The sequence below is a fragment of the Lepeophtheirus salmonis genome, chromosome 6, assembly GCF_016086655.4.
Source record: "Lepeophtheirus salmonis chromosome 6, UVic_Lsal_1.4, whole genome shotgun sequence".
NCBI lineage: Eukaryota > Metazoa > Arthropoda > Copepoda > Siphonostomatoida > Caligidae > Lepeophtheirus > Lepeophtheirus salmonis.
The window spans coordinates 2,429,300-2,457,135 of NC_052136.2; the positions used below are offsets into that span (position 1 = coordinate 2,429,300).

The window sequence follows — 27,836 nt, forward strand, 5'->3', positions numbered from 1 at the left end:
AGATAAATATGTAAATACTTATTATTAAGTTTATTTTTGGTTTAAAACTATACCAAAACTACTTACATAAAAAATATATAAACTTCTTAATACACTTCTAACTAGGCCATACATACATATACATATATATATATAGGTATACGAAACAATGCTTTACAATTTGTAGGTATGAATAACTAATCTGCTATTAATGTGCATTAATATCCAGTATATGCAATATACTTCTTTAAATAGAGTTTTGCACTTTCCTGCAATAATCCAAATAATAATCTGGATTACATAAGTTTACATATATACAAGTACATATTAACTATACAATTTTATTGCATTGGAGAACTTGCGCTGAGGCGATCCATTAAATCCTTAAATTTTGCGTTGAGAAGAAGAATTTCTTGAGGAACATTTTTTAATCTCATTATACTTCTCACGAAATGATCAACTTTTTCATTTGTTTCATCGATGGTCTTTGATATTCCTTGATGAGAGGCTGTAAGGCTTCTTTCAACTTGTCGTAAATCATTTTTGAATAGTTGGTTGTTACTTCGTATTTGTTCCAGATGTTTATACTCACTGTCTTTTCCCTTTAAAAAAATTTAAAATTATTAAATTTGAACGCAAGAACCTTAATTTAATCCCAAAAGCTTAGACGTAGCGAGAATTTAAACAATTTTTGGTCCAAATAAGTAACCAAAAAAATTAACAATGAGTATGCTGCTTAATCATTGAGATTATATTGTGGCAAAAGCTAAAAATATGCAAAAATGAAAACAAGGGTAGATAAAGTACAGTTCTTTATGTAACAACTCGGAGATAAAATGTTTAGCCAGTAAACATAAAATAAAGCTTAGTAGAAATACAAGGTTATACCATAATGAAACAAGGCTTGCCAGGATTTGAAATTTCATGTATCGTATCGAATGCTGGTCAAGACAGACAGATTTTGACGTCATAGTGTATAATAGCAGTAGTACTGCGATAGTAACAGGAAGACAATATATAGCTACTCTGTGTAAAAAATGAATAAACCATTTTTGCTTTTTAATAGAAATTTAATATCGGGATTTTTTTCCAAAAAAAGATGATAATTGGAAATTTAGTTTAATTTTTCAATTTTTTTGTAAAAAAAAATTAATTTTTTATGCATACCTATGATTTTTTGGAAAAAAACCGAAAAAATGTGAAAAAATTGCGAAAACAAAGCCCTGTCCCCCCTCCCTAAAAAAATTATTATAATTATAATCCCACGGACGCCCCTATATACTATTTGACGTCACTATTTAGAAGCGTGGCGAAAGTCAAACATATCTCGGAAAAGAGTTATGGTATAACCTTGTATTTCTATTAACCTTTGCTAAAAGGATTTTTCTCCAAACTGAATTTGGATTACATTTTCATTCTTCAATTAATTATACTATGCAACAGTATTTTTTTTCGCCGGCTTACACCCACACTTATTATTGTTGTTTAAGCCATAGAACAGGACAATGGTCATTAAAAATTTTAATCGCAAATAGGTTTTGCATTTAATGCCTTCTTTTTTTTTATTATATTTTTTTAGTAAAATTTTGCTATTTTTGTAAATGAAATAACTACATAGATAAAAATGTAATGTAATAAAAATTGATTTAAAAAAATTCCATCATTCCAAAGATAAATTATTTATTAAATTATCTTTTATATATTTCCTACAAAATTTGTCAAATCAAAAAAAAAAAATCAAGTTAAATGAAGGTTCTTATTTGGAAGCTAATATATATATTTTTTTTTTCAATTATTTTATGTTATAAGCAAAACAAAAAAATAAACGTTATATTACAACTGAAAAAATTTTGCTGTCAAAAAAATGTTTGATGTTGATTTATTTTTTTCAGTTTAACTATTAATTTTCTTATAGAGTATTTAATAAATAAGAAATGTAGCAAAATCCTAAACATTGAATTAATGAGAGCAACTGCAGATAGATTACAGTTTTCGAAACTCATTGGGGTAGGGGCAAGAAAATCAAATGTGTGGTCTGTCAACACAAAAACAAGCTAGAATGATTTTTCTCAAAAATGAGTGTGGATAACATTTGTATTCTTTGGTGAATTATCGTCAATTTCTATCAACAAATTATTCATAATATCCCTTTGTGTGACAGTCGCAAATGGCATTTAAATAAAATAAAAAATGATTGCACGATAAAAGAATGAAAAATCAATATATTTTATATTTGGATACGTCATATAAGGGCGAAAATAAGCTTTAAAACTATACTGAGTGGTCCGTTAAAATCTGAACACTTTGAATTTAAACAAAATATAATTTAATCATTAACGATAGAATTACAACAAAATTAATGCAATAAATAGATGTTTGTCTGAGCTCTTTTAATCATTAATATAGCCGGCCTAAGCGATAATGATGGCTTACAGGCGGTGGCGGAAGGCCTGGCTACCGCTATTGATGTAGTAATCTATAATGGCGTCCTAGTACTGGCTGATAGTGGCATTGAGGGCTTTGGTGATTGGGTAACGGTCATTGCAGGCCTTTCACTCGCCATACATCCAAAAGGTGTAAACGAGGGAGTTGACATCAGGGATCTAGTGGGGGAGGAGGCAAAGTATTTGGGCCAGAAAATAATGTTGTTGGCCAACCATTTCTTTGCTTTTTTTTAAGTGTACACGGTGTACTATACTACTGGAAACCTATTTTCCCGGCAGAATGGTTTGCTTGCACACATGGCAAAAGGTTCTCCTCCAAGGCAGTCACATAGTCGGGTCCCGTGAGTCTGTACCCTACCGGGAACAGCCCCAGAAAGGCTACATCATCCTTAGATTCCATAATGCCCAAGGACATGGCAAATGTAGGGTGCTTTGTGGTACTAAGTGACCTAATTGATTCATCAATGTCTCCAAATCTTAAGTAATTGTCATTCTGCATGTTCCTCACGGGTCGATGTTCAAGAAATCCTTAGTGTGCACGAATGGAAATTCGTCGATCATATTTTAGTGTCAAATTCTCTATTTGTAAGTAATCAACAGAGCTCATGTTTATTTTTGTTTTATAACTAATTGTTAGTGCTTTAATGTATCGGAATATGAATTAATTTCAATAACTCGACCTTCATTAGATATTGAATTAGTGAGTGTTCCGATTTCATGTTCAGATTTCTATTTTTTCTCAAGGGTTGCCATGAGAGCATCTTTATTTCTTGAAGGATAAGCATGGACCTCCCTCTCCCACATTCTCTAAATGGAAATGTCCAGAGGATTTAAATCAGATGAAGAGGGAGGCCACATATACTTGTTCAAAAATGGTGGCTTTTTTTACAACAGTTTTGAAGTGAGTGGGCACCATCTGCTGGAACTTAATCATTCGTGAAGCAAACTTCTTAAAGTGGAAATGCTGTTTCAAACTAGGGCTTCACTTTAGTCTTCAAAAAGTATAAACAAACTTTTTGATTAATTTTTTATCCCATCAGGAATCCGGAATATAAATGATTTTGCCCCATTTGAAGGCACAACTCCCCGAACCATGATTGATTGGGGTTTTTCCACTTTGAAGGCAAATTTTTGGCAGCAAACATTGTTGTCATATGTCTTTGCCAAGACTCGTTCATTTTCCTTATTGAATTTCCGACTTACAGTAAATAACTTTTCGTCAGAATAAATCATGGTGACATTCTTATGTACTACATGCCATTTGAGCAAAACTTTACTTCTATCCTTTCTCTTTGTAATGGCACCCTCTGACAAAAGATGACCAAACTGAATTTTGTAAGTTTGACCCCAATGTCATCTTTAACAATCTTGATCATAGTGGCTCTGCTTACATTGTGATCTTGGTCCAGATTTTGTATGGATCTTTGTGGATTTCGCCGAATTTTTTTCATAGACAGCCTTGGCCTACCTTGAAGCTCCCACAGTTTTGGTTGTTCCACTCCTTGACCTCCTATAGGGACTCAATTCCATCTTCCACTCATTTTTTTGCACCTGAAAGCGATTTTCCAATTGACCTTGGTAATCTTCTGGATTGACTTGGAAGTGTGCTCATCTTTTTATAGAATTAGAATCTGTTCCCTTTAGCATTTTTCAATTTTTGAGAATTTCAAAAAAATTAATTAATCTATTCATAGGTACCCTTCTCTTTAAAGATTTTGAGGGGAGAATTTATAATTATCTTGCAGCTTTCAGTCAGGCTTTTAACTAATAAAAAGGAAATTGCAAATTTCCTATTCCTAAAGTAGATGTGTGTATGAGCTATCTTCATCATTAATGCAGCCACTCTTAGCTCTCCTCTATCATGATGTCCCAGTAGTAGAGGGAGTTGGCATCAGGGCTGTAGGTGGGCTAAAAGTGTCAAAAATGATTTCATAAGAACTCGAAAGACTCATTCAAAAGAGTATTGCATCACCCCTTACGGGTCCAGTTTGGCCTTTTTGATAGAGTCCTTCTTCCTCTTCCATGTTTTGGACTTGCTGCCGAGGTAAACTGTGGTTCCGGAGACGCACAACTGCTTGGAGTGTACAAACAGAAACTCGTATAGTCACGTTCAAGTGTAATTTTCTCGACTTGTACGTAAGTTAGAGAGCTCAGGTTAGTTTTGTTTTGTAACTAATCGTTAATGCTTTTATATATCGAAATATGCATTAATTTCAATCTCTCAACTTGCATCAAATATTGGTTTAGTAAGTGTCCAGATTTCAACGGAACACCCGGTAGAAGTCCATTTTTGTATTCATCCTTACTACATATATATTTATGTGTTGAATCGAATCCATTTGGATTTACTCTTAATTTAGTATGTTCATTTTTATTTCTCAAAGCTTACTAAATTGAATATACTTTACAAGACATTAATCAAAAAATAAATAAGTCTTATTGTTAAAGGTGTAAAATATATTTTTCATAGATTTTAAGTAAGACAGATGTATGAAATTTAATCCTTAGACATGAAATGATGTGAGTGGTTAAAAGTTAACATATCTCTTATACGTAGAATAAATATATGTTTTGATAAATGAGTATAAATATTTTATTCCTGATTATATTTAAATTACATAATGTAGTTTAATGATCAGAGTTGTATAAAATATGACCATAACACGTTTTAGAACATTGTTGTTTTGTTTTTTTATTTTCCGAAGCTGTCATCAACATTTTTTAATTCTAACATCTATATTAATATAGAAAAGTTTGTCGGTATGTACATATGTATGAAAAACAATCATTCTTGATCGAAGGAATATAATTAAAATAATGATTTTAGCATGAAACATCGAGCGTGTAGTAGGTGCACTCTAAATAGTGCTCCCTGATGTATATATATTATATAATATTTTCTATCTTCGAAATAAAAATGTAGTAATAAAAATGAATGTTATATAATTATCATATAATTATCGAGTGTGTATACAGGATTTACTGCATTGCGGGTGGCTCATTATAATATGAACACTTGAATTTTAGAATTATCCGGGTAATGCCAAGTACTACCGCTAGCCTAACTATAAAGTAATCACTGAGAGACCATGTGGAAAGAGACACATGCATGTTAAAATAATAATGAATCTAAAAGCATGTACCTTAACATATTCACTCATTGACACATCTTCGATAAAAAAATTACTAGGAATTGGACTAGGGGAGAATAAAACTGTAATATTTATCTACAAAAATCATTTCCCTATCAATAATGCAACTCAAAATAAGTTCATAGCGCAAGAACACAAATGTATAGCTATAATTATTTATGCCGATATTTTTTCCCCTATTGATAGAACCCTAAATGGGCACTTTTCCAAAAACCTAATTGCAAAATTCCATTTTGACGAAGGAACACTTTGCAGAGTGATCTAATTGCCGAATTACCACTTTGCCCAAAAAAATAATAAATATATTCGATAATTATTCAGGCTGCCATAAATTGAATTCATGATTCCTTTTAATTGTACAATAATTTTAAAAGATAAACTATTTTATTAATTGCCACGAATTGCAATGCTTAAGTGTTGATTAATTAATAGTTGGTTCATTTCGTTATAAGGCCCAAACCACTATTAGAACAAAAATCATGGTAACTGTCCAATAATTAATTTAATTCATTCATTAAAATGAGAAAAAAATTTTAAAGAAGAGAAAAAGTCATTAAATCAATCAATGATTGGGATTCAATGGACAAAGTGAATAAATCGATTGTTTATATCGAATGTGGGTGAGCTCTTATGTATCTATTTAAGTCCTGATTGGCACACCTCTATTCACAGGTTGTCTTGGACCTTATTTTTATCAAGATATGTTTTTCATTGGAGTAGTATAATACATAATTAATTACAAAATATTGCAACATGAGTCATCATGAAATATGTACATAATTTTTTTCGGCAAAGGGTCTGTTCACCAAAGTGCCTATTTGGAAAAGTGTTTGTTCACAAAAATGTCAATTGGCAAAGTGTCATAGAACCAATAGCAGTTTAGCTGTTATGCTGTTTAATTAAATTAGCTGTTATCACCTGTGAGATGAAGGAAATTAATTATCACAGGTCCACTCCATTTAAGCAAGGTCAAAAACAGGATTTTCATCTTCAATTACACTCGTGGTCTAACAAAGACTTACACTTATAATCTCATCGTTACTCTTTATCATTCATGAGCAAACACATTCGTGGCTTCTCTGTGTACTTAGATGTTCTCTCCTCAAGAATGAAAGAATAATGATGACAGCCTTGGAAAATAAAAACACTATCATTGTTGTCTACTCTAAAAAAACAAAAAAAAACCGGCACGCTAAAAATACCTATCACCTATGATGTACATTGTACAGGCCTGGTTATAAGAGTCGGTCCTTGTTGTATTCATAAAGGAATTGAGGATCGACACCAATGTAACCTTGTTCTATGTCCTTGCTAAATACGGAGTAGGATTTGGGAATATTTCTTTGCTTGCAGCAAACTTTTGTCTAATTTTAGTATGAGGATGCGTGAATATAAGGGTTTTAGGGATGTCATTCAACTGTTACCAACTATTGAGTTATTTATGAGTCGACTATTGGCGGAAAACATTCTTGTAGGAGGACATTTCGTCGAAGGGCAATTTGCCAAATTTACATTTTACAAATAAGGGCAATTTGTCAAACGGATATATTGCCAAAGGTCAATTTCGCTGAAAAACTATATTTAATATATGTGTACGATTGTGTATTTTAATTCAATTTAAAATGATAGTTTGATAAATAGATTTTGCTCATATAGGCAAAGTAATCAGAGTTATTTCTCAGAAAATAAATTTAATTAATTAAATTGATTAATGATCATTATGTCAACACAACAGATTAGTATGTACCCATGGATTGGCGAAAAAGCATACTATCAGGCAAACACACTAATCTTCCGATGAAATTGTCTGCCTTGCCTGATATTATGCTTGTCAGTCAATAAATGGGTCCAAACTACTGTTTTGTGTTTACATAATTATCATTAATGAATATGATTAACAAAAACATATTTTCCGCAAAATAACACTAATATACCTATATGAAATATATGGCATATGAACTCTACCAATTTATCATACAATTATTTTAAATTGAATTATAATATACACTCCCATTTATCAAAATATTAAATATCATTTTTTGGCAAAATGTCCAAAATTGACCTTGAGCAAAATGCCCGTTTGGCAAATTATCCTTCAGCAAGGTGTACATAAGGAATATTTTCTTTCGTTTAAATATCCTTCGGCCAATTTTCCTAGAACCGGAATTATTATTCAATAATAATTGAGAATTGCTCAACGCATAGCATAAGCTAATTCAATCCAATATTTGTTCAAAAAAATCAATACGAAATTTTTCCTTACTATAATTTTTCTCTGTTGTGAGAGTTGACAATAGAGATAAAAAAACAGAATGAAAATGTAAAAAAGAAGCTAGCACTATCGTAGTAGACCAAAAAAGATGATTCCATCTGGAGGTATTGATTTGAAAATAGATATATTTTTCAATGTTTTGATCAACTAATTTTTAGATTAAAAAAAAAAATCCTTACTTATGCTAAGCAAAAGCAGTCTATAGGTATATTGTATCTCTATATGTTTGAAAAGGCTTAGAAATATACAGTTTTTTTCCTGAAGGTGCTCTTTTTATTTTAAGAGGCAAAATTTGAGAAAATACTCTTATTTTTCGACAAAAGTATTTAGGATTTGTCTACAACCATTGTGGATTTGACTATTTTGAACTATCCTTTTTATAAAGAACCTTCTTTCTTATTTTTTAAGTTATATGAAACGGATCATTTTTGGCAAATGATTCGAGATAACATATCAAAATTATTTGACAATAATAATTTTAGTTGACTAAGTTTTATTATGAGAAATAATTAGATTTTTGAGCACTATTATTTATAAATATAATACAATACTTACTCTTTGTTCAACCATTTTCTCAAAGTTTTCGAGCCTAGATGTAATATTGTGTAGGAGGGAGGATTCCAGATCTTTTTGGATAAAGCTCTTACTTTGATTCAATTCTTCAAATATCTCCTGTTTAAATTATATAATATTGTAATTAAAATATATACTTATATAATTCGTGTACAATTTGCGATTTTGTGGAAGTTGTAAATTGTACAAATAGATTGTACACGTTGTAACCAAGCAATGAATAAGTATAATTAAATTATGATTGAAATTGGATATGGATGTTCGATAAAAAAAGTTGCATAGTTTTTAATAATGTTTTGATACAATTTATTAATTGATTTTGTGACATATTATATATAAGTTAAAACACCCATAATAATGTTATGTGTATCTACATTAATGAAAAAAGTATGTTTACATGTCTGTTGAGACCTAATTTTTGATTAGGCTTTAATATTTTGGAACTGCCTGCAGCAACAAAATTGTGTAACGCTCCGTGTTTATCAACGTCATTTTGCTTCCCACTTGAGTCACAGATTCTTCTTTTTATATATAGGCTTTACACATACATTCCCTCTTCCATAACTTGTATATTTAGATACATTTTTCGATGATAGTTCTTTGTAAACAAGCATATTACATGATATCCGTGATAAGTAATGAGTTTTTAATTTGTAATTTTAAAAATAATTTAAAATTTTCGAAAACAGTAAATTAAAATTTGTAATAAAAAAATATGAGGAAGACCCATTTTTGCAGAAATTTGTAGTTTGACATTTAAAAAAAGTTAACCACAATATTTTTGTGTATTATTTTCGTCTTATACATTATTCTATATAACAAAAGAAAAAAATGACTCATTTGGGAATGGAAAAATACCGTTTTTATTCCAAGTATCTATAATTCCCTGGCTCAGTGTGTCATGTTGTTTAAAAAAAAATCATGGTCTTTGATATGTTGAATGATTAGTTGATGTTTCACTTCTCAACTACCAAATAATGAGACCTTTCATCCAATTTCATGAAAATTTCAAGAAAATGTTGAAATGTCCCTCCGCCTACACCAATAATATATTGGTTCCGTTGTGTCGCTGTGCTTCACTTAGCCCAGTTATTTTCTTATCGTTAATGGATTGCGATAACTGAATTTTAACTTTCCACTTTTATAGTCTCCCATTTTATAATAAAAAGATAAAGAATGGCGTATGGGAAAACTTATACAATATACCCATTAAAGGTTCTTTCAAAAATTGTATGTATATACAGGAGCAAACAAATTTTTAAAGGACTTCCTTTATAAAGATCATTTAAAGTAATTTCATCAAATTCAGGGTCATCTAAAGTTTGATTTTTAAGAAATCCCCTAAATATATAAATGTGCTGTTCTAGGATTCCTAACCCCTGATGGCGACTCCCCGTCATTGTATCCCCTGGCAATTTACCCCCCAAGGCATCTACTCCACCAGCATTTTATCCCGTAATACAATAAATAGTAACCCTACGACCAAACATTCAATCTTTTAACAACCATACAAACGTAATTATTAATTTAACTTAATAACGTAAGTATTAGTAATCCATCAGACTTCTCTCTACGTCATCATTTGGCACCTCTTGAAAGAGGAGTTTTCAATTGTATATTTATGATTTATATTATTTATCTATTTGTTATTAAAATAATTAATAGTATAACAATAATTGTGTAATTTAAGATACAATGGTCAATTATTGCCAAAGGTACACTGGTTAAACAAAATCTGAATTCAATCAGATTGGGGCCTCAAAAAGTTGCTACCTTACATGTTTACAAGCATTTCCTTGAACTTTGTTGATTTTACACTACATTTACCATAATGTCATAAATGAAATCCAGATTTTAACGAAATATTTATTAATAAAAATAATAATTGAATGGCTAATAGAAAAAGCACTCCTAGTAAATTAACAACCCTGATACTTGAGGAAAGAAAGGCACGTCCATGTAGAGGCAACTGTAAAAGCCAGAATATAGGCTATTGTGAGAGCAACCAAAAGGTTGAGGTGAGCCAGGGGGGTCTGCAAGGAGAAGCTGAAGGGGTTGTAGCCCCCCCCCCCAAAAAAAAAAAAAAAAAAATTAGAAAATTTTTATTCCGAATTGAAAATCTAATATTTAAAAAAAAAAAAAAATTCACCATTTGAAATTTAACAAATTTTTTTCAAAAAAATTTAACTGTCTATAAATACATTTGGATTTTTTAAATTTAAAAAAAAAAAAAAAAAAATTTCTTAATGGGTATGGATTTTTGAAAAAGAAATAATTTTTTGAGGATAACCAATTATTTTTGAAATTTTTCTATGAAATATTTAATATTTGAAATTTTTTTCGAAAAAATATTTTATATTTGAAATTTAATTTTAGCTATACTTTTCCAAAAAAATTTCATTTTTTGTGAAAAGATCTAGAATTTTAAAATTTTTTCCAAAAAAAATTATTATATAAAATAACTAAGGATGTTTAAAAAATTTTCTTAAAAAATGTAATATTTGAAATTTTTTTCCTTAAAATTTTATATTTGAAATTTAACTTTAGTAATTTCATTTTTGGTTAATAGTTCAAGATTTTTAAATTTTTTTGCCAAAAAAAAAATTATTTTTGTTGAACAACTCTGGGTTTTTTAATTTAAAAAAAAATACTTTTTTCTAAATAGCTGTGGATTTCTGAAATTTTTCCCTAAAAATTTAATTTATAAATTTTTTTTTCAAAAAAACTCCAAAAATTAAGCCTCCCCCTCCCCCAACATAAAAAATATATATTTAATCCTACAGGAGCCTCTGAAAGCTCATAAATTAACTTATTTCAGATAATTAAGTGGTGAAGACGGAGTGAAGAGCAATTTGATTGTTCCGCAACGTATATTTGAGTAAGGCTCTACAGAAAAGTGATCCTCAAAGGCTCAAGGATTCAATTCTTTTATTTTTTTATTTCCTTCCCCTCTCTATCAAAATATTTATTGATTATCTTTACCTCTCCGAATTATTAATTACCACTTAGTTCTATAAATATCTGGAGTAGCACCAAATCTACTTCACAAGTAATACCTCATTTTTCCTTCTATACCATAAGTCACGTTGCATAATGTGTACATCCAATATTTAGAGTATTATTATTAATATTTATTCCATCTTATATGTAATGCGAATGGGGAAACAATCAGCCTAAGTATCTATTTTAATTCAAACATATTTTTATGTTTGAATTAAAATATTGATGAATTATAGAAACTCATAATAACATTCATTTATTACTTTGCCCTTCTATCATTTTAAAACTGAACTACTCAATAATAATGGATGAAATGCCAGGAGGTAAAATGACGGGTTTTTGTTGGTCGGGGGGTAGAGTCCTGTTCCCATTTGAGAGATTTATAATTAGTACGTACGTAATAACTGAATATTACATGGAGTCTACCATAACTAAATTTATTCATAAATACATTCTCCGATCAGAAGACGAAAGTCAAATGAACTCAACCTCTGATTGAAGCTATGCAAGAAAGCATAAGAAATAAAGTTTCAGTAATGAAGCGTGTACACGATACATACTTTTTCGAAAATAATCCATTTTTATACAATGATGAATCGAGAAAAAAAATATTAGTTTTATTCAGAGGATCCAGGAACAATAACAAGCAATAATTTGAAAAAATCTATTTAGTTTTTGAAGGTTAGGACTGTATAAATACTAATCAGAGCCGGGCGTTCCGTATCAAAAGTACCCGTATAATACCCTACGAACTAATGAGAAATTAAGACCCTCTCAAATGTAAAAAATTGCATTTAACTATCAAATGATACTTCTTTCGTTTAATCTCTCGAAACCTCCAATAATACAAGCAGTGATGGGTAATAAGTTTTTTAGAGTTTCAGTATTGGATTTTGTAAGACTTATTGAGTAAGCCCTCCAGCCGAATTGGACTCACGACACATAACTGATAAATATAATTAAATTACTTTTTCACAGAGTAATAAACCATGGGCTGAAAGTCACAGGCTTAACAAAGAAAACACGTGAGTTATTTTTTTTCGTTCTAAATTGGCATTTATTTTTATTTGCTTTATGAAGTGGAGTCCATAACAATTTTCATGCCACTACATAGCTTGAGCTGTATTTTTTATCATCTGAAGCAGTTTAAAATTAAAACACAAAACTGTTTTAGATCACTAGTTTTGGAAATAACAAAAGTTGTTACAGATATCACACAATAACTCATAAACTAAAGAAGAGATTGTCATGAAATTTTGACAGCTGTCTTTTAAACGTTGGTACTAACTGAAAATAACGTGAATTAAAAAAATAGCCCCCTCTATGGTTGAAGTAGCTGACTTTTCAGCCCATGTAACGTATTGCTCAACTATCAAACATTACCCAACCCTGTTTTTAAGTAAGCACATCTCATGCTCAGGGAAGGGATACTATGTCAAAGATAAATGTTCCGGGTTATGTCTTTCATTTTTTTTAATTTGAATTTAATTACGATTTTTTTTTTTAAATAAACAAAGGGGGGGCAGTACTTTTTACGTGTAAGTGGGAGAAAGTGTCCAGCAGCAATGCCTCCCTCTAAAACCGACTCTACTCATCACCCATTGTATTTATAAATAAATCAAAACAGTGAAGCAATTAAATTCATAAGCATTGATGGTGGAAAAAAGTATTTGAAAGCTCAAGAATGTTGAAGAAATTAAATTTGGAAGAATAAATAAAAGAGATGAGAGGTGTTTGTGCTTGACAGGCTGTCAAGTTATTAACAAAGGAAAAAATTGACAATTTATCTTTTTGGCAAAGTATGCAAAAATGTTATTAAAAAAAAGTACCTTTTTGTGTTGAGAGATCCTCATTCGAATATCCTCATCGCCATTCTCCAATTGTTTTATCCGTTCAATAAGTTGATCTTCCCTTCCACGAATTTTACTCAACTCTTCTTTCCTCTCTTGACCAATGTTTTCAATTTCTTTCTGTAACTGTTGAGTCAATGTAGCTAAACTTGGGAGTCTCTCATTTAAAGATGCCAATTCCCCTTTGACATCATTGATATCCATGAAGAGTAACTTTAAAGAGTTGTTATATGAGATGTACTCTACTGCGTTCGTGTTACTCAAGTCTTGTATCGCCTTACGATATTCACTTTGTTCCATACGAATCGTTTGTATCTATGTAAAACAAAAGAAAAGAATTTTAAACGGTAATGTCGATGACCAAAGATGAAAATTTATGTTGATAATATGAAGCATCGGTAAATGCAAAAAAAGAAAATTTACCCTGACAATTTTAAGAATGTTTTGGAGGAGAGCTGTCTTGATGTTTCATTAAATTAGCTACGAGCAGCCGCGAGATTAAGGAAATAAATATAAGCCCCACTCCGTATCTTGCAATGATATAGGCTGGAATTACTCCGATTTTCTCCGTGTCCAACAAGGACACGCACTTTTTACTCCTCATCGTTAGTTACTCTCTGGCCTTCATGAGAAAACACATTCGTTTTTATACTTTTAATATCTTCTCTCCTCAAGCATGAAAGAATAATGTATCAGAGAATTTATACACATATACTCAGAAAGTAACTACTAAAATCAGGACCCTATTTCATTACAGTATTATTTTTTTCATCTAATGTGGATGACCCATAGGTAGAGTTGAATAGTTTGTAATCAAAAAACTATCATTAAAAATTATAAATGGAAAAACGGTTGTTGCTTGAGCTCTTTCTTTCTCTTTGGTCATTATTTAATCGATCGTCGAGGTGTTAGCTTATCACTCTTAAGTATGCATTATTGTCTATATTTGGTGTAAATTGCATAATAAAATAAATATATAATAATTTTAATTTAATTACAATATTTTTCCTGGATTAATGCTATTTTAAATGCTGGGTGTTTTCCACATTATAGCAATAGTTCATTTTCTCCATCCAAAATCATATAACAGACAGCTGACATTAACAAAGCTTTTAATTCAGGTGTACTTTTATGGCTCGCTCTCACCTTCTCCTTGGACTCTTTTTGTCATTACAAAAATATTTATTTTTTTGGAAACAAGTTATTCTCAAAAAAGTAAATTTTTCGATAAAAATTTCAAAAATCTACAGATATTCATAAAAAATTAAGTTTTTTGGGAAAAAAAATTTCTAAATCTATAGTAGTTCTCAAAAAAAAAAGTCAAAAATCCACAGCTGTTTAAAAATAAATTTCAAATATTATATTTTCTAGTATAAAGAAAAATTCCTTAATTGAGGGAGTAGAACCCCATCTCATCAAGCCCATCTACTCCGTACTCACTATATAATATGATCTGTTAAGTAGAATATTCGTAGCAGTGTTATTTTATGTACAATATATCTTAAATTTTTAGTATTATTTAAATATAAAAATAGGTTTAAATGTATTTAGCTTCCATATGAATATTTCTATTGTATCTAACAATCTGTCTTCCAAATTGACACATAAAAAATAAGTTGGTAGTACAGTTGGAGCTTGAAATGTGTACTATATGCCTAAATTACTTTTATTTACTAACTAAAAATATCATAATAACAATTATAATTACATAATAAATCTTGAGGATCCCCTGGTACTCCCATTAATTCCATCTATAGCTAATAGTATTATTGTTCGGTATACCACTACAATAGTTATATAATACTCTGATAATCATATTTATATAATAAATCATTGATCAATATTATAGTTCAGAGTACTTGACTCACAGAGATATCAGAGGGAAAACCCTGGGGTATCCTGTACAAGTGTTTCCCCACGTCATGATTTCTCTTTCTATCTCGAAAATTAGAGAACGCGACAGAGTATAGTTGAAATACAATCCTTGCAATATTTAATAATTAGAAAATAACTTTGCTACGTCAAACTGAAGCAAAGAATATGTATTGACGGATGAAGAGGAGAAGAATCTCGACTTTTTCGAGTTAATAGGATAATTAGCACTTGTGTGGAAGAAGTTGTGAAATTGACTCTTATGGAGTATTCGGAGACGGTGAGTTCTCTCGGAATCCATCCATTGACTGAGGTTCAATTCTAATTATGTAAGGTATGGCGACTTTTTCTTATATCTATCATGTCATTATTCATGATAGATATAAGAGAAAGTCGCCATACCTTACATAATTACTTTCAGGAATATTTTGCAAAAGAGTCGTAGTGTGCAAATTCGTGCCCGCGTTTTTCTTCTTGGAAAATGATGAACTCGGATAAGAGTGACTTCAAAGCCTCTTTGAAGTATTTTTACCCTTAGTTTAGAGTATATAATCCTCATCCTAATTCAAAATGAATCATTTCTTACCTAATAATCAGTCTTAATATTATGTTATATTAAAATCATTTGATTTTCTGTTAATATTATAGATTATAATTAGTGGAAAAAGTTTACAGGTAGGATTATACAATCATAGAAGCTTATACGGTATATTTACATCCCTAACAAATATACAATAATATTAAATAAGTAATACTAAAAAATAAACGCTTCAATTGTTAATAATGTAATTTAAATTAAGTTTCTTATTTAAAAGATACAAACATATGAAATTTTATGATATTGACGCTTTGCTTCATTTTTTCTCTTCTTTTTTTCTGTCTCCTGACTTAGTGGATTTGAAGACAGATTTGTTTTTCACAATGATACCCATTACTTTCATCTAATAAGGAAAAGAAGACGTATATCTGACATATTATTCCCAAATTGGACTTGTTCGATAGCCTTGGATGAAAAAAAAATTCTTTTGGAAGGATTGTGAATTAAACAAATTGTAATTTTGGACTGCTTTAATTTAAAATGATTATTTCTTTTATTTAAGTATACTCTTCTATACGATTAGACATTCCATTTACTTTGATGACCCTTCGAAGCCTTAATTATCCAAATTTTTCGAAAAAGTAGAGACTATTCTCCTCTTCCTCAGTCAATATATTATTCGCTTGACTTCGCGTCTCTACGCTTGATGTACCAAAGTTATTTCCTTAGTATTAAAAGGTTGTAAGGATTGATTTTCAACTATCCTCAGTCCTTGTTATTTAGGGGATTAAGTTTTGTAAATGTAAGGCCTGTTGTCTCATAGAATCTAGGAAAGCTAACCTGCGGAAAAATTCCCGAGGGATTACTCACCCTGCGAAAATTCTACCTAGAAAAAGGCTCACCGGGCAGAGGAATTGTCATCCTCTAATTAATGTAAATATTATTTACATTAGGTTTTTGAGATCCTGAAAATCCCTCGGATCCGTCAAAAGGTCGAATATCTAAACCGGACTTCAAGACCCGCCTATCTCTAATCCACACAACACTATTAATTAAAACTATTGTTTTCTTTTTAATTTCCCAGATCACACTTGCCAAATGGCCCACGATGCTCTGATGAGTCCTTATAAGGAATAAATTAAATTGTTTTATTTAATTAAAATATATATTTGTATAATCGAATATCTTTCTTTTTAATCAATTAGTTCGGAAGGATATAATAATATAATTGTTTTTGCAGCAATAAAAGTACTTGAAATAGAAAGAAAGAGAAGGAAAAAAAAAACCAAGTTGTTTTTCCAAACATTGTTATTCCTTCTACTTTATAGGGGTTTCTTCCATCCATTTTCTCTACTCTTGTAGTCTATAATTGAAATATATTTTCTATCAATATTCAGCTACTAGATAGATATAGAATAAAAAAAATACTCTCATATATAGAAAAACAAACATTATAACTACAACATACTTTTGTTTTGAAATGTTCCCTATGTTTAGCGGGAAATAACAAGTCTATTTATTCATCTACGTGTACAAATTGACCAAATATATTTTGAGCCTTTGTGTCTCTTGAGACCAAGGCTCCGAAGTTGGTACAGGAAATTCCCGACTACGACTCCAACAAAGAATATTATTCCTTAATAATGTGTTTTATAGACAATATAAGTACTATTGAGTCTATATTAACATACTTTAATTATAGATTTAAGTTATAGCTAGAGGTAATTATTAGTTCTAAGTAGTAATTAATTGTGCTATGTATAAAGAAAATATTCGGAGTATAAGATATTTGACTAGATGATGATGCATTTTAGGCATGTTAAAATTAAAGAAACAATAAATCAGCAGGGTAGCCCTGGCATATGAAGAATCTTTTCGAGGAGAGCAGTTTTATTCTACTTTGAGCCCAACAAAGACTTACAATTATGAATTCACAAAAACAACTCTGGGTTACTCTCCGTCTATTATGAGCTCACACAATTCAGTTTCGCATGCATCAATAACATGTTCTATGTAGTGGAAATGGTAGTTCACTCCAGAGGTATTAAATAATAATGATAACAGGTTAGGAAAAGAAAATCCACTCGACCGTTTGCCAACTCGAAAAAAACGGTTGAGCTAAAAATATACAACCGATTTTCATCAGTAGTGATAAGTTTTGTCGTTCCTTATTTCGGACTGTAGATGTTAGTCGTGTCCAATTAGGCTTTGGTCCGTTAGAGTTCCGTTTTGCATATCCTAAAACTGATTAAGTTCGATCCTTGATGACGTCTCTCAACTTTTTTTTAATCAGTTCTAAGACTGACCGTCTGAAGGACTGACGATCTTAGGGGCCGGTATCAAAAACTGTACTGGACAAATAAAAAAGGAAGGACAGAACAATAGGTATTTTTCAAAATTGGGCCTTAACTTGAGAGGCATTCCTCCACGTCCAAAGAACTATGGGAGTAAACGACATATTATCTCAAGATCCATCTAACTAACTTTATACATCAAAAATAAACCTTGCATTAATGGTGCATCAATATAAAAACAATCTTAAACAAAGATCTAAAGTAGGACAAAATCCCATTATTTTTTTTTTCGGGGGGGGTTCTTAGAGATATTTAAGTCAGTAATAAGCTTTACATTCAAGTTTCTGGGATTACTTGAGATACTCAAGAGTGTTAACTACAGTTTAAACCATCATTTGAGTAAAGAGACTTATACTAGGCCTGATATGGGATTTTAAATAAAATCTAGGCTATTTTTTATTGCGATGATCAATTTGAGGACTATAAATGCAATTTTGCAGACTCTTCAAAGAGTTAAAAAGAATAGTCTGTTGATAAAATTGGTCGATAATACGTCGGAGAATACAAAAGTAATCCACACATAATTTTGAGAAAAATTAATCCAGCTTTCCTTTGTGCTGACATGTCATAATTTTGTTGGAATGAATATGCTTTGTTTATTTTCACACGAATTTGAAACATGTATGGATAAAAATCGATCAAGTTATAGAAGTTGAAGTTAAATTAGTGTTAAATTTTGAACCCTTAAAAAGGACTCGTGACGTCCTTTATAAAATATGGTATAAGTCATATAGTGGACATTGATTCCAGACTTAGATATTCATTCATTTTAATAGAGTGTTTATTAACAGGGCCGGTCTTAGTGGAGTCCTATTCGAAACAAATTGTATGGGAGACAAATTCCAATTGTTGTAGGGATAAAGAGTATGTACATTTAGTCATTTAAGAAGTATGTACATTGGACATTGGGGCGTCTGCAGGATTATATTTATTTATTTTTCGAAAAATTTGAAGAATTAATTTTTTTGGAAAAAAAATTCAAAAATCCAAATTTATTTACATAAAGTTAAATTTTTTGGAAAAAAAAATTCAAAAATCTACAGTTATTGACAAAAAATTTTAAAAATTAAATTTTGAATGTTAAATTTTTTGAAAAAAAATTTCAGGAAGCTTCAGCTATTGACAAAAACTTTAATTTTTTGAAAAAAAATTCAAAGATTGAATTTCAAATATTGAATATCTTGGACAAAATTTCAAAAACACAGAGCTATTTTCAAAAAAATTCAAAAATCTATAGCTATTCTGAAAAAATTAATTTTTTTTAGAAATAAAATTCAAAAATCTATACCTATTCACAAGACACGACATTTTTTGGAAAAAAATTACTAAAATTCAAATATGAAATTTTTTGGAGTTAAATTTCAAATATTAAAATTTTTTGGAAAATAGTATCAAAAATTCATAGCTATTCTCAAAAAATTAGATTTTTTAGAAAAAAAATTCAATAACTTAGGGGTGTCACAAAATATACGAAATTTTTTGGAAAAAAATTTCAAAATCCATTGCTATTCTCAAAAAAGAAGAATTCAAACATCCAGAACTAAAGTAAAATTTCAAATATAAATTTTTTTGGAGAAAATTTTTATAATTCTATAGCTTTTCTCGAAAAATTAAATTTGTGGGAACAAATTTAAACAATCCGAAGTTGTTCAGAGGCAATTAAATTTTTTGAAAAAAATTTGAAAAATTTAATTAAACCTTAATTATTAAATAATTTGAATTTTTTTACAAATATTACATTTTCTAGTAAAAATAAAGAAATTCTTAATTTGGGAGGGGGCTACAGCCCCTCCAGCCCTCCCTCTGCGGACGCCCCCGTCTCCTAATTCACCAATAATATATTCTTGGAGTCGCTTCGCTGTACTTTATTTAGAAAAGTTATTTCCTCATTATTAAAAGGTTGCAATCATTGAATTTCAACTTTCAGCTGTACATAGCTGTCCCTGACTTCAAGATACAAAGAAAAAAGTATGATGTGCGTGCAAACTTATAAAATGTACCTTAATATTTCATACACATATTTGAGTCAATTATAGGCTTTGACTTTCAATTTGTTGGATGAGTTACTATACCCGAGAATATTAGTTATAGTTTAAAACATTTATGTAATTAAATGACTTATATTGGCTGCGATATTTATTTGCATCTAAATTAATTACACATTCTTATTTACATAGTGTTGAAAATATGTTTTATCGACAAAATATAAACGATCTTGAACAAAAATCAAGAAAGTTGAAATTCCCAATTCATATTTTACTTCATACATATATACGTATACCACAATATTTTATAGACAATGTCTATTAGACGTATGTGAGTATTATTCATATTTCTGGGATTTATGAAGATATCTAAGAATTGGAACTACAGTTTAAGATGTTTATTTGATTTAAAAGACTTTTATGAGTCCCGATATGGCATCATTAAATCTCTCTTTTTTATTATTATTTTAATGAGGTTATATTTCGGCTTGAATAATAATACAAATGCAAGCAACACACAATTTTGATCAAAATCCTTCTAGCTTACTTTTGTATTGATGGGCCACATATCTATTTCTATGACTAATATATTTGTATGTAAATTAATTTATTGCGGTTGTTTATATTATTTATAAGTATTCATTTTCGTCAAACTGTGCTTATAAATGAATGGATTATTCTTTCACTCGTAGACATAAGAATATGTATTAGTAAGAGTTGGATATTGTATATACTAAATGAAATAATATAGTATAACAAATGTTTACATTTACATACTACGAATGTTTATTTTACATTAGTTTCTCAATGGTCAATACCACTCGAGATAAAAACCTTATCCTTCACGTGGTGAATTAAAAGAAACATTTTATTGAGCAGAGGAGTCCTCATAATTATTTATACAAGAAAATAATATTAATATATATTAGAGATTATACTTATTAAATGTCAGAGTACACTATTTATTACTTAAAAAGCACAATTATCCGGCTTACTATTCATTAATCTATATTAATACGTTTGCTTCTATATATTTATCAGATTGTTACATATATTGTATCTTGCAACCTTTCCAACATATAGTTAGTTAGCCATTTCTTCCTCTGAAATCGGAATCTTATTTAATATCTGTCAGAAATTGTCATAGAGAGACAACCTCAGCTGCTTTTTTTTACACATTGAGTATTAGAGTCTGAAAAAATGGGGCGTCAAATTGAAATTTTGGATTATTTAACGCATTCAATTACTAAAATTGAAAGGCTTTTGAAAAATTCAGACATAACTTTTTCTATCAAATAAAAAGGATTCTTAAAAATGGTAGATGAAACTATTACTTTGTACAAAAAACTTCAATAAATTTAATTAAATATTGATTCAGTTTAGGATAAAGATCCCCCCCAAAAAAGCGGTCCTTTTTCGAAAAAACAGTGATTAAAAAAGTGAAATAACTTGATAAAAAAATAGACAATTTATTTAGTAAATAATGTGTGTAAATAATATGTGAGTATGTAAAAATGGAATGTCTGAGGGAAATTTTAGATTATTTAACTCAAAATTAAATTTTGACTTTTTCTATACAAAATAATTTTTAGATATGTATACATAGATAAAAATATTACTTTCTAAAAAAAACTGTATCGAATTAAATTAAATATTGACACATTTTAGGAGAAGAGCTCAAAAAAAAAGCTGGACGTTTTTCGAACAAAGATTACATATATCATAGTACCATGTTTGATCAAAGTCGATTTCTACGTATTTTTTGACAAAATCTTGGTGAATAACTTACAAACAGAGACCAAAACCGAAAGATGATTTTTAGAAACGGACAGCAATATTGTATATAATTTTGTAGTTGAAAATGTTTCGTAATTAAATCATATTTATTCAATGTTAAGACATTTTTATCACTTTTTTTATCTATTTACTCTCTTCGACATATTTTATTTCACTTATAGCACAGAATACTCAATTTCGTAGTACACATACTGAATAACAATTAATAGGTTGCTTGGCCCATGTTGTCGTAATTTACAGAGAGTCGGATCTAGATATCCCTTTTCTTTGCGTAATGATGTGAAATAAATTTAAATATTACAACTTTAGAATTTCAATGCATGGCAAATATAAGAAGAGATATTTTACATTATATTTATACTTTTATTCATACAAAGAATACTTATTATAAAAACACTTAAGAATTTACCTGATGAAAGGTTTTAGAAAGTCAACCTGTATTGATAAAGATTAGGATCGTTATGTAATAATGAATATATCTATTTCATGATCTATTTATGGAAATTTTATCGATTCAACACAGGCAGATTATGTTCTTACGTAAAAATACTTAATTGATTCAATATTGATGTAAATTTAGGACTTCCTATGTCGTATTTTTAGTTTATGTGATCAATCTCGTTGTATAAATAATTAAGAACTTTTTTATCAAATTGTACAACATTTTTTGAGTTAAAATTGGCAAATCATAATTTAATGAAGGAAAGTTGATCTGTCTGTTATTTTTGTGTGTACCCTTAAACCCTTAAAATTGCGTGGCTACTTAATCTAAAAAATAATAATGTAGAAAGGGGCGTGTATTTTAGCCCAGAAATTTTGGCGTTTCGTATATAACATATAGAGAACACTGGTTTGTTTGTCTTTGTGAAGTGAGTACTCTAGAGATTAAAGTATTCATCAGTCATCCCTTCATATTAAATTATTTTCCTCAAACTTTTATTCTTTCATTCTTGAGAATAGAACACCTTATGTGGATAGATATAAATATTGACTAAGGTTAATAGAAATACAATGTTAGACCATCAATTAATCGGGCTTGCAAGAATTGCATGTATCGTAGAGACTGCTAGGCAAGACACACCGTTTTTGACGTCATAGAGTATAACATCGTTACTCTAGCAGTAACAGTCAAGGAGAGAGATATGTAGCTACTCTGAGTAATATTTAAAAAAATATATTAAAAGCGTGGTGGAAGTCAAACATCAGTGGGGAAATGTGTTATGGTATAAACTTCTATCCAGTTTGAGTATTGACTAGTTAGGTGTGAGTGAACTTAAGAATAACGGAGAATAACACCAAGGATTTGTAGGAGAGTTATATTTTATATTGTTAAAGCAAGGATTGTGTATTCGTCCACGACTAATAACTCCGGGCCATCCCGGATACTACCGCTAATATATATATATATATATAATAAAAATACTGAGTATGAAATGTAATGAGGTTTAACGAGTGGGTGAAGGTAAAGCACAGACAATGAGTATTCCATAAACTTAAGTATTCCCTGGCTCATCAAATTTTTTTTTTTTTTTTTAAATATCAATCTCGTATTTTTTTTTTTTTTTTTTTTTCGGTGAAGAGATCGTTTAAGTATTGAGTGACAAGGTGTGAGTTTGGTCATAAAAAACGGATAATACTACCAAGGATTTATTGGGAAGTCATATTCTATATTATTAAAGCAAGGTTTGTATGTATATAGAGGCCTAATTACTCCAGAAAATGACGGATAAGGTAAGGAAATAAAATGAAGATAAAAACGAACAAAAGAACTAGGATATTCTTTGTATGTACTTTGCTTTGCGTATATAAAGGGAAATGTATAATTTACATACGACTATTTTTGGCAATTTCCCCCCCCCCTTTTCTCATGTTTATAATTGAGTAATATACGTAGTTTTTTAGATTGTGTTTGCAACTTCAAAAATCCTTCTAGCTTCGAACGTTCTTTGTAGATAAAGCCTATTGAGCTCCTTAATTTGTAGTTTTTAATCTTATAAGTTTTTGGAATTAAAAAAAAATATTCAAAAATCCATATCTACTCACATAAAAATTAAATGCTTGGGAAAAAAATTTCAAAAATCCATATTTACTCACAGCATTTTTTTTTTTTTTTAAATCTACATCTATTCACACAATTTCAATTTTTTGCATTGAAATATATAACTTTTTTGAAAAAATATTCAAAAATATATATCTACACACAGAAAATGTTTTGAAAAAAAAAATTGAAAATTAATTTTTTTCAAAAATCCACAATAATTTTTTTGGAAAAAATTTCAAAATTAAATTTCAAATAAGAAATTCAAAGTTATTGACAAAAAATTAAAAATTTTGGAAAAAATTTCAAAAGTTAAAAATTTTGGAGAAAAATTTCAAAAATTAAAAAATTTGGGGAAAAAAATTTCAAAAATCAAAAATTTTGGGGGGAAAATCAAAAATTAAATTTTTTGCTCTGCTGCATAATTTGCTCGAATGACGACAAAATTTCTAGTATATGTAAAGCAAACATTCTTTAATTTGGAGAGGGCTACAGCCCCTTTAGTCATCCCCTGCAGACGCCCCTGTAAACAGTAGAGGAAGAAACTTTTAGCAAATTATTTGTAAAGTCTGTAGGTCAATTTTCCTACAAGGGTAACTTTCCATGGACAATAGTATTCCTCGTGTCTGTACATACAAGTTAACGAATAACATCGATTGAAAGAATGAATATGTTATTATAATTCATTATGTATATGCAAAAATACCTTGATCTTAGACATCTTATTTATGATTTACATAATTTAAACTATAGATAGGCAACCTTTGCCTTATTTAGTTATTTATATATCTATACAAAGAGAGTTATTGATTGATTATTTGTTTATACTTGTAGTTTATATAATGTAGGTTAAGGGGCAGTGAAAAAAACCTTCAATTTATAAATTCAGCAAGAGCTTCACTTTCCAGGTATTTATTGTATTGATTGTAACAAACATTGTAAGATGTTTTAAGCCCAAATTCATATTTTGAAATCTTGAGACTCGACTTGAAATGAAAATCAATGACTGGAGACTTTGTGTATATTCGAAACCTAAAATTTGAGACTTAATTGGAGTTGAGACCATTTGTTAACAATTAATTATTTGACAATAATCTATTTATTTTTGCATTTGAGGGATATAAAGTACATTTTATATAAACAAAAATGTACTTTTCGAGTCAAAATAAGTAGCAATTTATCAACGATGAAATAAAGACTACTCAACAATGGGTCATGAATGTTATTTAATTATATTAGTTTGTAAAAGAAGCAACAGATAGTCGTCTTGCAGCAGAATAATACAATTCCCAGAATGATAAAGTGTAAATAGGTGTGTAGCTCACATTGAGGATTATGTGAAAAAAATTTGCTACGCTCCCAGGCTACTGACTGTCAATCCATCTTAGGGATATTTTTTTTTCTATTTTGATCATGCTCAATTATTTTTTATTTAATATAACTAATTTACACTGAAATACAGCTGAAAACTCAAATGAAAAAATATATAATTATATAACTTCCTTTCTCCAAAAGACAATAAAGCAAGTGTTATAAATATTTTTGTTTCATTTGGATACTCAATAAAGGACACTGTAGACCTTCTTCTCCTCGACATGCATCCAAAAGGTAGTGTCTAAGATGTTGGCATCAGGGCTATAAGACGGCCAAAAATGTCAAAAAGAGTTCAAAAGACTCATTCAAAAGGGTCTTGCAACAGAGAAAATGTTTTTTTTTCATTGCTAGTACAATAAAAAGTGGACTCTCCACCCTGAACAAAGCTCTTTCCACCCACTTTTTTTTTTATAGTTCTCTGGACAGTGTTGTGTGAACCCCAAGATCTATCACATGAGGTCCCATGGACTTGAGGGGATTGGTCTGTCCTGTTTTCTTTAACTCATCCGGAACCAGTTTGGCCTTTTTGAAGGAACCTTTCGTCCTATCCAACGTTTTGGACGGTGCTCAACTTCTTGGAGTGCACGAATGGAAATTCCTCTATCACGTTCAAGTGTCATTTTCTCGACTTGTACGTGAGCTAAAGAACTCATTTTTTTAACTGATTGTTGATGGTTTAATGTATCAAAGTATGAATTAATTTCAATTACTCAACCTTCATTATTATTCGATTAGTAAGTGCTCAGATTTCAATGGACTACGATATACGGATATGACTTTAATTTTATTATTGGTATCATTGATACTATTCTACTTCGAAATAAAATCTTGGATGTGTAGCCCTGAGTTCTGAGGTTATAAATTATCACTTTGATTTTTTAGTTATATTGTAAAGCAAAGCAATGATAGTCAAGTATAATATATCATTGAAAAGCTAGGAAATAACTAAGAAATACCGATATAATATTTTTGTCATTAAAATTTTTTTCCTTAAATATTTTCAGGTTGGTGGTTTTTTCAATAACAATTGTGGCGTCAAAAATAAGCTGTGGGATGTAGGTTGACCTTACATGGGTTTAATATTTACTTTAATCAATAATTGCGTAGGTAATGGACAAGTCCCACAGTCAGACATATAACTAATTAGCCTCACTTCAAACTATATGAGGGCTGAGTTAGGGACTTGGACTTTTCTTTGAGGGTTGACTGGTATCGAATATTTAATTAATTTATTTTTGTAACTTAGACTAATTTATTTATGCAATTTTCACTTATTTATTTATGAAATTTGGAGTTATTGTATATTTATAAAATTTTGAATTATTTATTTTTTAAATTATAACTTATTTATTTTTGAAGAAATGACTTATTTATTTTTGTTATTTTTTAAGAAAAGACAATTTATTTAACATTTATGTTAGTATTACAGATTTAAGATAAGGCAGATTAAAAAAAAAAAAATAAAACATTGCTAAGCACAATAATTTAGAACGAAGTCACAATTCTTCCATTTTAGTGGAATAAAATTTAATTCAACAGTATATTTCAGTTGGTGTATTAAAAACATCATTTTTGGGAGATGTCGGCCCCTATTAATCCCGTAGTTACGACACAGTAATTAACTATATACATTATTACAAAATATTACCTTCTGGGTCAAATTGCTCAGGTGATTATGAGTGTTTTTCTTCATTTCCATAACTTCCCTTTTCAATCCATCGTCCTTAACATTATTCATGGATGGAATATTTATCCGTGAATGCATGATTCGTCCAAAAGCATTATTCCTCTTCATTTGCAACAACTCACGACTCAAGTTCCCGCGCTCCTCCTTTGTTTCAACAGCCAAGCTATTCAGTTCGTTTAATTGAACCTTCAATTGATTGACAGAGTCATTATATGACTTTTCTAAATTAAGAAACTCAATCCTTTGCTCCTGTTCACGATAAAGGCTCAACCAAAATGTTAGAACAGCCATTCCAAGGCTAAGTGTTATCATGGCATATAACAGCCAAAGACAACTTTCTTTGTAGCATGAGCACTCTGAACTTTTGGGTTTTGATGAATTTGAAATATCAGGGGTATGATGATGATAGGCTTTGATAATGGAATCTCGACCCATTTTTTTAATATTATAAGGCATCCACAAGAGAGAAAAAATCAACTAATATATATTAAATATTTAAATATCACAACTTGTAAACAGGAATTAGAATGAAACAATTGTATATGTTTTTGGGGAAAAAACTTAAAGTTATGTAAACATTTTTGGATTTAATGTGAAATAAGGCCGACCTGAAAGGCGTACACCCCTACGCTATTTCACATCTCTCCCCCACTTTATTTAATTCTGTGAATTGAAATTAAATTGATATGCTGTCTTTTAGGTTCAAATCCAGGTCTGTTGATTTCTTTTTACCTTTTTATTTATCAGGTTCTTTTAATACAATTAGAGTCGGCTTCTTTTAACAAGACTAAAGGGATTTGAATGCACTTTTTTTACTTTTTTACCTCGTGTCAGAGTTAGAAATGAGATTTTTCCCAGAGAAAAACTAAAGTTTTTTTCCTTTTTGTGCTATACAAAAGTTAGTCGTTGTTATTATATTTT

The 27,836-nt window shown here is 29.7% G+C and overlaps 1 protein-coding gene across 1 annotated transcript; it reads right to left on the reverse strand.

Annotated features, from left to right (window-relative positions):
- Positions 1-27,488, reverse strand: LOC121120671 (uncharacterized). The gene is made up of 4 exons (XM_040715537.2): positions 26,877-27,488; positions 13,250-13,585; positions 8,403-8,519; positions 1-581 (listed from the first exon to the last, which is right to left on the reverse strand). The coding sequence occupies exons 1-4, from the start codon at positions 27,369-27,371 to the stop codon at positions 321-323; spliced, it is 1,209 nt and encodes a 402-aa protein (XP_040571471.1). The 5' UTR covers positions 27,372-27,488; the 3' UTR covers positions 1-320.
- Between the last annotated feature and the right edge of the window lie 348 nt (positions 27,489-27,836).

Bases quoted from the DNA above. Each gene is read 5' to 3' on its own strand.
- LOC121120671 (XM_040715537.2), bottom strand. From the start codon at position 27,371: ATGCCTTATAATATTAAAAAAATGGGTCGAGATTCCATTATCAAAGCC. The intron at 8,520-13,249 runs GTACTTTTTTTT...TAATTTAAACAG, and splicing joins GGATCTCTCAACACAAAAAG to GAGATATTTGAAGAATTGAA. The intron at 582-8,402 runs GTAAGTATTGTA...ATTTTTTTAAAG, and splicing joins AGAAAATGGTTGAACAAAGA to GGAAAAGACAGTGAGTATAA.